This window comes from Staurois parvus, unplaced genomic scaffold, assembly GCF_062004578.1.
Source record: "Staurois parvus isolate SC_StPar_1 unplaced genomic scaffold, SC_StPar_1.0 ptg000303l, whole genome shotgun sequence".
Lineage (NCBI taxonomy): Eukaryota > Metazoa > Chordata > Amphibia > Anura > Ranidae > Staurois > Staurois parvus.
The window spans coordinates 9,759,793-9,774,095 of record NW_028318099.1 but is presented as its reverse complement, the minus strand read 5'-3'; the positions used below and the strand labels follow the sequence as shown (position 1 = coordinate 9,774,095).

Genomic DNA, 14,303 nt, shown 5'->3' with positions numbered 1-14,303 from the left:
TAAGTATGACGTTTGTTATTTTTATAAAGAAAAACATTTACCTTTAGAAACACTTTAAGTAAAGTGTCGTCTTAAAGCGGAGTTCCAGCTGAAAAAAAAAATCAGCAGCTACAAAAACTGTAGCTGCTGACTTTTAAAATACAGCCACTTACATGTCCCTCAGTCCAATGGTGTCCTCACCACCGCTGGTTTCACCAGCCATCTTCTCTCCCTGGCGCCAGCCTCTTTAGTGTGGGCACCCAGCTGTGACAGCTTGTGGCTGTCACATGTCCCAGAAGACTACGGAGAGGGAGGACAACTTCCATTTCCGATCGCTTAGACAATCGCATTGGAAGTGGGAGCAGGTACCTTTGAAATTCCAGTAACCGCTCCCCAAAGGTGCAAATCCTTAATGGGGAGTAGGGGACAAAGCATTAAAGCAGAATATCCCCTTTTGGATGGAGCTCCGCTTTAAGTTAGTTTTGAAGGCATTCAGCTATATATTACATCAAACAGAATATAAAGATATGTCTGTATATAAAATTTGCCAGAAACCAACAGGATTGCCATGCCAGTGTTATTTTGTTTAAGGTCTTTCCAAAATGCTGATCAGAACATGTAAAATTTGAACACAGCTGTGGCTTTTCATAAGGCTCAGGCTCTTCATTCTAATAACAGCAAACGCAGATGACAAGAAATAAACATACCAAATAATGTTCATTCCAGTACAGTTCTGCATCAAGCGGATCGACTGTAAAAGACTGCAGCAAGAGGCATCTTCCAGTTAGATACAAACACCTTGCCTTCAGATCATTACAACCACCAGCTAGTGTCAAAGCACTCGCCAACTGAGACAGCATGGAGGAGGATATTGTACGACTAAGCGTTTTCCACTCCTGTACCAAACAGAAAAAAGTCAGGAAAGCAGTTACTGAACACAGTTACATAATTATCATAAATGAAGAAAATATATTTCCTATAATGTGTGACTGGCAATGACATCAATTGAAACTACATCTAGGAAAAATGTATCAAAACAGACCAATATCCCTAACAGCAAGTCACACAGGATACCTTCATATACACTATATTACCAAAGGTTTATCAACATCTAATCAAAACTATATGGGGTTAATGTACTAAAGGCAAATAGACTGTGCATTTTGCAAGGGAAAATTGTTAAAGTTAATTTTGCAAAGAATTTCCCATCACATGCAAGGAAAAAAAAACAGCACTGTTTGAACGACTGGATGATGGAAGTCAGCAGAACCTCACCTCATTCACTAAGCTTTGGGGAAAATTCTCTTTCAACTTCCAATGCAAAATGAACAGTTTATTTTCCTTTAGTAAATCAGCCCCTATGAGTTTGTTAAACCTCCTATTTTAGATGTTTGGGCATTATTATGAAGTTGTCCCACTTTTGTGAGCCCTAAAAACCCATCTCTTTAGAGAAACCTATCCTGCCTCTACCAAACACTGAGCTTTTATTTTCTCCATCAGCTCTTCCCCCCAGTTATTATTTTTTGCATCACTTGATGCTCCCTTTTAGTTTGTAAGTTCTGCTGAGCAGGGCCCACTGATTCCTCTTGTATTTAATCATATCATAAATGTATTGTCTGCCTTCATTTTGTAAAGTGCTGTTCAAACTGTTAGTGCCATAAAAATCCTGTATAATAATAATAATAATAATAAAAACAGCCTTCACTTTTTGGGGAAGGCTTTCCTGAAGATTTTTGAGTGTATCTGTGAGAATTTTTGCCCATTTAACAAAAAAAGCATTTGAAGACTTGGCTCCTAATTGACATTCCAATTCATATAAAAGGTGTTCAGTAGAGTTAAGGTCAGGGCTTTGTGCAGATCACTTGAGTTTCTTCACACAAAGCTTGTCAAACATGATCTTTATGTACTAAACTTTACATACAGGGGCACAGTCATGCTAGGACAGAAATGGGCCTTCACCACATTGTTGCTACAAGGTTGTAAGCAGAAAATCATCTGTGTGCTCAAAGCCCTCTCTCAGCCCAAATCCTTGTGGCACGCTATACTAGTTCTGACTTGGTCAAAACCTATGCAGGGTTGTATTTGCCGCAAGACAAACAAGGCGCCACCCCTAGCAGAAGGGATACACGCGGCATGGGGACCAGGTGGAATCCGAGAGAGGCTGAGGACTGGTTGACAGTGTATGCAGAGCCCGACTCTCATTCCCGGGGATGTCCAGAGCTGTGAAGGCGAGTGTCTCTCACTCGCCAGGGTGGAGGTGTTGGCGGGTGTATGGGGGGTGGTGGTAGAGGTAGGCTTTCTCGGCTGGGGGGAGGGGGGAGAGAGTGTTAGTGGAAAACTTTCTTGGCCGGCTGGGAGGGGGAGTTTTGGCAGGTGTTAGTGGAAGGCTCTCATGGTGTTGATTGGTGTCAGGCTCTCTCGGCGAGGGGGTTTGCTGTAAGTGGAAGGCGGACGATTTTTGTGTTCCCTAGGGCAGAACAAAACCTAAATACGTCACTGAACCTATGGCATAATAAAACTCCATATGTATCCCCAGAATCCCACAACAGAAACTGCAACCTACATAGAGGCCTGTGTTTCGCCTTGTTGAAAGTTCTGGAGCATACCAAAGTGATAATGTGGGCAAGAAGTCAGGATTATTATACACAAGGATTTTGAGTTTAAAGGACACATAGGAGAGGGATTTTGACAAAAATTTGACTTTTTTGCTTTTTTCTTTCTCTCCCTGCCAGCTATTTTCTCCTGTTCTTTCTTTTCTCCAAAATACGTATTTCTACTATTCGTTCACCCTTGGGGGTCACCAAAAACAGAAAAAACAGGGTAGCACACTTCATAATCATTACCAGATCTCCAGAGCATTCTTCCTGAGGATATAGTACCACTATCATCTAAAGTACTGCTCAGTGCTGGTTATCTCCTGGTCCTCCCACCTTTTTTTACAATGGCGTAATGCAGTTAATGCCATTTTAGAGAGGGAAAAAGGAACAAATCAGCATAGGGGTTGTTCTAAGAAATCTAAAAAATCTGGTCCCCCTGACTATCCTCTTCTTCATTGGCCTGCTCTTCCACTTATTCTCCAGACATGTTTAACTGAATAATCTTTTTTTCTGTTAAACGAACTTCAGGTAAGAACTGCATATGTCCATTGTCAAGCCTGTGTTTCTGTACTCTTTGTTCACCTTCCAATCTTACATGCTATGGTAGGTGCATCTGAACTTTCTACACATCTTATTGCACACCATGATATAAAGGTGTTCTTGTAATATCTCTGATCTATATGAGGAATAAATCTTTTAGCTGCTATTTTGTATTCCTTTTCTAATTGTCTATTTTTGTACTCTGTAAACCAAATGAAAAATATAATAAATATTACATGATTATAAATAAACATATTAAATATACACTCACTGGCCACTTTATTAGGTACACCTGTTCAATTGCTTGGTAACACAAATTGCTAAACAGCCACTCACTTGGCAGCAACTCAGTGCATTTAGGCATCTAGATGTGATGAAGATGACTTACTGAAGTTCAAACTGAGCATCAGTATGGGGAAGAAAAGGTATTTAAGTGACTTTGAACATGGCATGGTTGTTGTTCCAGACAAGCTGGTCTGAGTATTTAAAAAAACTGCTGATCTACTGGCATTTTCACACACAACCATATCTAGGGTTTACAGAGAATGGTCCGAAAAAAAGAAAATACCCAGCGAGCGGCAGTTGTGTAGACAGATAGAAAAGCAACAGTAACTCAAATAACCACTTGTTACAACTAAGGTATGCAGAAAACCATCTCTGAACGCACAAGTCAAACCTTGAAATAGATGAGCTATAGCATCAGAAGACCACACTGGGTGACACTCCTGTCAGCTAAGAACAGGAAACGGAGGCTACAATTCGCACAGACTCACCAAAATTGGACAATAGAAGATTGGAAAAATATTTTCTGGTCTGGTAAGTTTCAATTTCAGCTGCAACATTCAGATGTAGGGTCAGAATGATAGCATGGATTCATCCTGCCTTGAATCAACGGTTCATGGATGTGCAGCAGATAAATGCTATCAAGTCAATATGGACTTTGTTGAATCTATGCCACGAAAAATGAATGCAGTTCTGAAGGCAAAAGGGGATCCAACACTGTACTAGCAAGGTGTATCTAAAGTGGCCAGTGAGTGTATATATATATATACATACATACACACACACATACAACCCACCCCCCAAGCCAACTGCCATAGTGCTATTTTCCCTTTCCCTTTCCTATCCTACCCCATCTGTCTGGGTTGCCTTAGTATCACAAGAACTAAATCAGATGTCTTAGCCACAAAGGGCAAGCATTTTACGGGGACAGAGAGCTTAGACAAAAAATAGTTTGCCAACAGTACATCTAGAAGCAATGTCTAGAATCCTAAGACATGCTGTCACCTAGGCAGGCGTGTTGCCTTTGGCCATGGCATATGTTAGCAGTGCATTAATGCATCCCTGTATATAATATAATTTTTCCTCAGCTACAGCAAGGCAGTTCAGTTTTTAGGGCATTGTTTGCATCAGTGCATTTTAAACTCAAGCTGATCCTTGATATTTTAAGCAGCTAAGACCACGTAGAAAACTGTATGACCTACCTGAGGAAACAAAGCATCAAAACTGCTTTCTAAAATACTATTTTCATGCACCATACTGATATTCCTGTAAACCTCACATATACCGGGAGACATGTAAATATCCCTGCTCAACAGAACTATTTAGTCACATGCATATCTCCCATCCACATTAAAAAGAAAGTTAAAATGAGACAGAGACAGATGTTATTGGCTATATGCTCTCGATAAAGTGTTGAATAAAAACAAAGAAATTATAGAAAACATCTACAAATTAAAAATATTACATCTATTATTTTTTTATTTTTTGTTACTTTGAATGCAGTCTTCTGCTTGAGCAGTCAATTAGTAACTCACCGAGATGCATGAAAGTTGGACTCTAGAGGAGTGTGTTCTAGGAGATGGTTAAGTACTTGTTTGGTGTAAGTCTGGTTTATTTAAAGGGCAGCAACACAGGTAAGCTGTGGACTTAAATTTGTTTTTTTGCCAGTAAACCACAGATAAGATCTAAGTACTAGAAGAGTTTTTTTGAGGAAATGTTGCCCAATAACACAACCACGGAATTCACAAAGAATTCCCTAGACGCTCTCTCTCACTCATTTGAATGACAAATTTCACTGCAGGTGACAGATTAATGTACCTGTCAGGAAGAGGTTCATGCATGAAGGGGGGTGGCACTGAGGCTGGAATGTTCATACAGCAGATGTGCCATTCTTAGTACATGTTTAGCACCGTGCTAGCTAGGACACTGTTGGTGGCTCTGCAACTGAAAGCATCCTACCAGCTGACAACCTATTCCTGGCCCCATTCAGCTGTCAACTGGGAGATTTTCCTGCCGATAGCGTAAAGTAAACAAAGGGGCAGAGATCTTGACTGATGTCATTAACCAAACGTGGCCAAATACTGGGCAATGATACCTGTATCCTAGCAGCTCATGACCCCTGTGTGGGAAGCAGTTGCATTAATGACAGATTCCCAGCACATATGCTCAGGTTTGAGTGTTCTGTCCCATTTATATGTGTTTTCTATGTGTTGTATTAGATTGCATCAGATTATTATTGTTCTGTAGTATGTTGATATTGAGTGGCGGTTTAGAGTCAGTACAGCTAGTTCACTTATGTGAATGGTATTTTCCTCTGTCCTCTGCTCCTGCTTAGTACTAGTTATTTTAGTCCTAGCTAGTCCCTCCTTGTTTCTTCCATGTTCCCTAAGTCAGTGTTAGTTCTTCACATAGGGCTTTAGAGTTGTTATAATATTCTTACATTAATTATCCTCTGTACTGCAATTAGCTGAAGCAAAATTGCATTGGATTCAAATTCTGTGTCCTATTGAAGAGTTAAGCTGCCTGTGGATGGTGCCAGGTCAGCAGATGACAATACTGTCTGGACAGAGTGGGTCTAAGGAGTTACGTCAGACCATAATGTGGCATTTGAATCAGAACCCTGAGCAGTGATGTTTCTCTGTATGTCAGCTCAGAGTTGGTTTTAATTACTGCCAGTTTATCTGCAAACTGGCAGAAATTCTTCTTTGATATATTGCAGTTATACCAACAGTTTCCAAAAGTGGTGGGAGAAAGAACTACCTGAATCTGGTGCATGTCTCAATGCTGGTACTGAAACTGGCTTAAAGCTTTCATGAATAAGACGCAGGCCATGTCTGTAACATGTGGCTGTGTCATACTGCCAGAAAAGGGTTGTCATGGCTTTATTAAATTCTCCCAATGTTCAGGTACTCTAGGCCCCTGGTCACATCAAAGCCTTCACTTCACAGTAAGTTGCACAATTTCAAAATCGGGTGACCTGCCGATTTCAGTTGCGATTTGCAAGACATCTGACACAGATGTCTATGCAAATCGCAACAAAAAGTAGTGAATGCACTACTTTAGAAATTGGTCAAGTAGGAACGGCACCAATATGACCGCTCTAATAGTGGACAATAGGGTGTGACTTGGCATATGATTTGCAAGTCGCATGGCATGCAAATTGCATGCCAAGACGCACCCGATGTGACTGGGGTGTAATAGAGGTGGTCTACGTGAAAGAAGCTTAAAGCCTCCAAGGCTGGCTTATCTCAGATAGAAAAAAAATATAAATCAAATAATGTATCTGTATAGGGTAACACCCATACCAAGTAAGTTCACCCTGTGGTAGGTACCCACAGAGAGGAGATTGCAAAATGCAACTGTTAAAGCTTGCACACCTGTTCAACAGAATTATAATCTGGAGTGGCTCTGACGAACTCTTCCACCATGACACGAAGGGCTCCTTTGCTTTTTTTCTCCTGCAGTTCTTTACTTTCCTCACTGATGACCAGATGCATTATTTCCAGTGACAGTTCAGCAAAATCCAGTTTCTTTTTAGCAAGTTTCCTCAGGATAGGCAAACGAATACCCCCTGCCTGCAACAGAAAATTAAATCATGTACAGTAATTCACAATGTCTGAAGAAGGATTAATATGTTTTGTGAGAAAAAGGCAGAAAAGAAATACTTCAGATGAACCGTAAAATGTATCCCATGCACTTTGTTGTTTTTTTTCCTTCAACATCTGATGTTAGCAGGAACGGACTGACCATTTGGAAACTCAGAAGTCCAAAAAAATAAAGACAATTTAAAAAACAATAATCTTTGTTAGCGAAAGGAAGGTAATTGCATGGTTTACCTCAGTTTGGGACGTATTCTCAATACTGTACAGTATTTGCTCTAGTATGCTTATTGCTTGCTCTGCCATAATATATGCATCCAAATAGTAACTGTGTTTGCGTTCTTCATCTTCCACTGTGCTAGCAAGGATCCTTTTAAAAATGGAAACACACAAGTAAAAAATAAGGAGAATGCAGGAATAAGGAAACCAAAATAATAGGAAAAAAACTGTAAAATATTTTCACCTGCACTCAATAAATTGAAAATCCAGGTAAATATTTAAATGTTAGGTTCACCTTTAAAATAAATAAATAAATAAATGCACATCATTTTGCAGGTAAAAACAAATGTGCATTCATTATTTATTCTTTAAAAAGAACCCAATAGTCCAGTAATGCGTTTATTCAAAAATACATTAAAACAGACCTATAGTTAATGGCTCTGCCTGAACACTTTGCAATAATAGAGACTATGAGGTTGATTTAAAGTGTTATTAAACCCACAACAGTAAAATCAGTCTGTATATACAGTAAAGCATGCTTGTTATACTCACTGCGGAACCTAAGGAGTTAATCCTCTGCATTGTGTAAAAATGCTGTTTGATCCTGACTTCTCTGATCCTCCCCTTCTTCCAGTGTCCCCTTCTTATCTCCTGATAAGACATATCATGTGGAGACTGCACATGATCAGTTTGGTGTGTATTGCTAGAGAGGTTTTTTTTCTCTTAGGAGGGTGCATGTGATCAGCACAGGGCCAATCAGCACTGTCCAGACAGAGGTCAGGGGTTCTGCATCCTCCAAGAGCAGAACAAAAACTTATCCTACAAGCCTTAACCAGTGCTCAGCTGGACACTCATAGAAGTCACAAGACTGCTCTAACTGCTGATGAGATAAGGTATTTAGTAGTTTATATTTACTAAAATAATTGCACTTCCATGTTCTGTGTATTGTGGGAGACCAGATATAATGAATTCAGGCTCTGGGGTTTAGTAACACTTTATTAATACTGGAGAATGTAAAATCTGGTGCACCTGTGCATGGTAGCCAATCAGCTTCTAACTTCAGTTTATTAAGCTTTGACAAAAAGAAATGGAAGCTTTTTGGTTTCCATGCAGAGCTGCACCGGATTTGTACTCTCCAGTTTTGGTAAATCAACCCCATTGTGTTCAATAGCCAGGATGTTTCATGGCATGATACACACACCCGCTTTTTCATCTTGGAGGGCTAATTACTGTTCTGGTGACAACTTAGGAAATACGCACAAGACACAGGGCAGCTCTGAATTTCTGACAGGATCAACGGGTATTATTTGCACTTATTGAACAGCTATGAAAACACATCTGTTTTTACTGATAAACATTTACAGTTTCCAGAGCATGTTTCTGAATAAAATCAAGCACTGGTTTTCAGCTTGTAGACTTCCCTGGTCTAACTAATAATTTACATGGATTCATATGAACTAGAAGACATGGAGTGGAGTGTGTACATCTGACTCTTTCAATTGCATTTGTGTGAAAAGACATAAACAGCTCATGGAATTACACAGGCTATTCACATCACACCAACAAATCACTGCAGAAATCCCACAGTTCCAGTCACTAAATGCCACCTACTGCCCACAAGTGGTAAATATAAAATGTTCAATTATAATATTTCATACTTCCATGGCTCTAAACTTAGATAAACTCAAAGCACTATACATTCTCTTTGATGGCTTGTACAGCAATTAAAAAAAATGTATCGTCTTTAAAACGGAGATTTATTTTGATTCAATAATGTACAGGTAACATAGGATATAGCATTGCAAGTTAGTGAAATTCAATAATCTGGGGTACATCCACTCGCACCACAATTCACAAAAGTGAGTGGAAAACTGGTTAGCACTTCTGCCTGGGCCATTGTTCAAATCTGAAGCATGACACTGCCTGCACAGATTTTGCATGTTCTACCTATGCCTGCAGGGGGTTTCCTCTAGGTACTCCGGTTTCCTCCCACTCTCCAAAGACATGCTGATAGGTTAGTTGGCTGCTGTCTAAATTGGCCCTAGTATGTGTATGTATGAATGTGAGTTAGGGACCCTAGATTGTAAGCTCCTTGAGGGCAGCGACTGATGTGAATGTACAATATATATGCAAAGCTCTGCGTAAATTGTCAGCACTGTAAAAGTACCTCCTGGAATAAATAAATAAATAATGCTCATTAGGTAACAGTTGCTTATGCTTTTCAGCCAAAGTGGCCTTAATTATGGAACATTATTGAAATACCTGAGGATAGCTGAGTGCTCCATCAGGAATTCCGCTCTGTACTCCCTGTGTCCATAGCGCAGAAGATCAGCTTCTATTTGACTCATTTTGTCGCATATATCAAGCAACGTCACCACAGCCTGAGAAGGCATACTTCCACTAATGATCAAATCTTGAGCATTTTTAAATAGCATTACAAATTTCCTGCAAGAAAAATGAAGATATAAAATATGCAAAAACCTTTTTCTTATGGTGTGATTTGTATTCATATAAATATACTGTATGATGAGAACAATAACTGGAAGTGGTACAAAAAGCTAGGAGACTACATGGCTAACTGTTTTTATCTCATCAGTTGTTATTAGAGGTGCTGAGAAAAAGACTGCCAGTAGAGAGATTTACAGATCTCTACAGAAAATGTAATCAGGGAAATCTTGATTAGCGAGCATGTCACATCCAAAATAACTTTCAAGTAAACTTTAAAATAATAACTGATTACTTAATGAATACACTGTAGTTTCCATTTACAATTAAAGTGGTTGTAAAACCTTACACATACACAATGAAGTGACTGGCCTCAGGTGATACACAGAGATGAAACAAATCCTGCAATATAAGTTGTACCTGTTTATATGCAGCCATCTCTAACCCATGGACCACATAATTTACACAGCATTTCTTTACCTCAGAAGGCAGGGGCAGGGATCTGATGTCACACAATACACAGGGAGCCGAGTGTAATCTGAGACCTGAGTGAAGGGAATGGACACACCCTCCTCAACACAGTCTCACAGGGAAACATGCACATCTGAAGCTGTTAATCATCTGCTGTATTCTGGAGCCCCAGTCCGCCCCCCTGGAAGCCTTGGAGTCGGCATAACCTGTTAGAAGTGACTCAAGCAGACAGCAGTGGAAGGAAACAGCTGACTGAAATCAAACATATGTGCTTTGAATTGGGACAGGTACACACTGTAGAAGGATAAACTTTGTTCATTTTTCAGTTCAGAAGTTTCCAACCTTTTTAATATAATGCGAAAAAGGAGGAGGTCAGCATTGCTCTGGTAGTGGAACTTCAAGTCAATCAGCATATCAGAATAACTGTCTAGTAAATATGGGCTGCACCACTCATCAGCTCTTTAGCCTGCTGCAATACTTATTGCTTTAAAGTGTATTTCTACTTTTGCAACCAAACCTAACACCTACTTTATATTTGTTACATGTTCCTATTCACATGGCATACCTTTAAAAAGTTGATGCTCACCTTTTTACTTGCTCTTTTCTGAAAACTCCAAGACTGAAGTCTTCCCCTGCTATAAAATGTTAAGAAGGGGGCTGTGGAGTTAATGATTACCATAATTAACCTTGTTTGATCTGTGCTGGCAGATCTCATTATCAGTTGTAAACTAGATTTGAACACTGTTTGTCCTAACAGTGGTGTGTTGTATGTAATGAACAAAACCCTGTGTCCCCACTTTGTCCCTCCACTTTCACTTTAAAATTGTTTAGGGTAGCTTGGAGTCTGCCCAAATGCTTGGTTGGACTTTCTGAACCATAGCCTGGAACCACAAGCAGAGTGGAAGGCTTTGCAATCTGAGGCGTTCTGCGGTGGGCCAGGGAAATGGGATAGTGGGGTTTCGAAACGCACCATCAGTGTGCACTTGAGTTAACAGTGTGGGTCTGCTTTGAGGCCAGAAATGGGACAAACAGTCCTGGCCCCGAGAAACCCTGTTAACAAGTTAATTTTACATTCAGAACAAATACCATAGAACATGCAGGTCTTATCTGGCATCAACAGCAAAAACTCTGCAAGGTAAGATCAACTTTAATGGTGTTTTCATCACAGGCAGCTTTCAGCTACAGATGGGAACGGTAACTTGTATCCGTGTGAATAAAGAAAAGACGACGTCTTACCTTGCATTCAGTTTAGCTGTAAAAAGTCCATATTCTGACTCCCTGTTTTTATCTTTGTGCAACATGGTCTTAAGAGCATTTATTGCAGTATCCAAAATTTGGCAAGCCTGTAAAAAATTATTACACACATATGATTAACAGTATAAAAACAATTGTCTCACGTGGATCTTTGTAACCCACTTGTGGTTTGTCATTTGAGCTCATTCCATAAAGCTTTTAATTCTGCTCTGAAATATAGCAATGTTCTCCAAGATCCAGTTACTGCGTTACAGCATTGTCAGTATGGGGGGAGGGGAGTGTTACCTGTACAGATTTAGATACACTAACTAATTGAAGCCAAACTCCAGATAATACGTTATAAGCAGTTACAGCAAACTGTTTTTTTCCTTTCAAGATAAAGGCTTTATGTAAATAAATAAAAACTGATCATTGTAAGTATACCAGTAAGTGTTCAATGGTTTGTCTCATCTTTATACTGATACATTCTTCTGGAGAGCTTGTTCTTTTAAAAACAACAGACTTGCTGGCTGGATCACCAGATATAAAATAGAAGAAAGAAAAGGCTAAAAAAGAAAACTAAACGCAGTCATCGCATCTAAGAAATGGTAAGCTGCAATATAATAAATGTGTGCTTTTGGGTTTAATACCACTGTAAAGCCCTGTACACATGGGCTGAATATTGGGCAAAATCAGCCATTACAGTAGAAATTGCCCAAGTTTCGGCCTGTGTGTACAGCTGCTTGTCTGACAGTAACCGATCTCACGACCAGCTTCTGTTGAAAGAGCATGCTGAAAACCAGCAGCCTACTGGCATACGATCAGCGCTTGCAGCCAATGGCTGCGAGTGCTGACTGGTGTGTTCCACTATCAAAACATAATAGCTCTGCGGGGAGATCACTGTACTAACATCGCATAGTTAGTACAGTAAGCTCCTCAGTTTTTTTTTCATTCAGCCCACTGGGTTGAATGAAAAAAAAACTTAATGTGTGTCCAAGGCTTAAGACTGGGATCATGGGAACTGACAGCCACTTGCCTCTTAAGGAGATCGCTCCCCATTTCTTTTCTTTCATCTTTCCCTTTGTTTCGTTTTTCTTAAAGTGTAAGCTCAGCCAAAACTTTTTTTTACGTTTTGGATAGAGTACAGAAGTAGACTTCTTGTCAGGTTTTTACAGCTATGCAGAGCTCTATTAGAGTCCCCCTCTCTGACTGTCCCGGTGACAACAATTTTACCAACAACAAAACAGACTGAAAAGATTTCATTTTTAAAGTAGAGTACGGGGAACACCTGTCACATTTTGATTGCTTTAATAGATTTTTGTCACCTTCCTGACTTTATCTGAATTTTTAAAAAGTTAAGACTGGACATACACTTCACGTTCACATCATACATAATGCCTAAACCTTGGCCATTCCTATGTCAATCACAAGCGTGACTTCTAAGCAGTATTGTTGGTTGAATGACTAGGATGTTATAATCCAAGAGTTTTAGTTGCTTTTTGACTATTACATTAGGTACTCCAAAGTTGAAAACATGTTTTATAAGTTACATAAAAGTGTTACTGATTAGAGGAAGATCTTGCTACATGCAAGCTCAGCTATGCTCACAATTTCAATAAAAGCTGTCATAAGAGATATATGTAGGATACCATGTTCAATTATTTCAGGAAGATTAAGGGTAGGTCTGCACTGGCAATTTTGTTATTTTCTAGAATAGCCAAGAGCTGCTAAAAGTTCTTATGGTCTGGTCAGCCAATATCACCCTCCTAGTAAATAGTGGATGGTTCTGTTTCTAGTACATGAGGTTTGCTAACAATTTTAAATTACAAGTCTATTAACTATTATGCTTTTCATGTTAGGGTTGCTCCATAGACCAACCATCGCGCTAAGTACATTGCATGCCAACCAGACACTGCAGCACTAAGTACATTATTATTATACAGGATTTATATAACTCCAACAGTTTGCGCAGCGCTTTACAACATGAGGGCAGACAGTACAGTTACAATACAATTCAATAGAGGAGGAATCAGAGGACCCTGCTCATTAGAGCTTACAATCTAAGACGGAGGGTCAACAGATACAAAAGGTAATAAACTGTGGGGGATGAGCTGATGTTGCAAATAAAAATACAAGTCAGGTGGGGCAGGATAGGCCGCTCTGAAGAGACGGATTTTCAGGGATTGTCTAAAAGTGGACAGAGTAGGAGATAGTCGGACAGATTGGGTTAGGGAGTTCCTTAGGATGGGAGAGGCTCAGGAGAAGTCCTGGAGGATGGGAGGAGGTGACAAGGGAGCTGGAAAGCAGGAGGTCTTGGGAGCTTTTACTGAAATAGAAGCATTTTGGGTACTGATGTAAAGATAAAGTTTAAATGATCCATACCTTTCTTCCTCTTCCTTCTTTTTCTTCACCTAAAACTGCCTCAGTTAATGAACATGTGGTTTCATACAGAAGCTTTGCATCCCTCTTTAGGTCTTTGGCTTCAAGGAGCAAAGACCTGGCTTGTCCATGATTCTTCTCACAGTTTGCCAGCACCGATAATAAATAAAGGCATTTTAGGTGATCATGCTTATCGCCGATATCCTGCAATGAATATGAGTTAAATTTGACATTTTAATTAAAATTAAAAAAAAGACTCCAATTGAATGAAAGCCCATGTTTAAATTGGAATTCCAATCTAAACCTAACTAACTCTAAACCTACTCCCACCCCCATTCTAACCCTGTGAAGAAATAAATCCCTATACTTACCTATTCTGAAGCCGCTCAGTCTGGTCTCCAGCGGCGGTGGGAGAAAGCTGACAATGGCTTTGAAATGCCTGGGAGATGACATCACCCACTGACTTACTATGGGGCACCCATTGTCAGCTGCCTCTGCTCTACACAGAAGCCTCCACTGCCAGTTCAGCATGGGACCAGCCCGGAGTGGCTTCATAGGT

General features: G+C 39.9%; 1 protein-coding gene across 1 annotated transcript in view; it reads right to left on the bottom strand.

Annotated features, from left to right (window-relative positions):
• LOC149457767 (cilia- and flagella-associated protein 46-like) overlaps positions 1–14,303 on the bottom strand; it is a 201,884-nt gene that overhangs the window by 50,638 nt on the left and 136,943 nt on the right. The window contains exons 36-41 of the mRNA XM_089683217.1: positions 13,748–13,948; positions 11,369–11,475; positions 9,479–9,661; positions 7,235–7,367; positions 6,776–6,973; positions 687–875 (exon numbers count right to left, since the gene is read on the bottom strand). Coding sequence (XP_089539343.1) covers positions 687–875; positions 6,776–6,973; positions 7,235–7,367; positions 9,479–9,661; positions 11,369–11,475; positions 13,748–13,948 — 1,011 coding nt within the window. The remainder of the gene's footprint in view (positions 1–686; positions 876–6,775; positions 6,974–7,234; positions 7,368–9,478; positions 9,662–11,368; positions 11,476–13,747; positions 13,949–14,303) is intronic.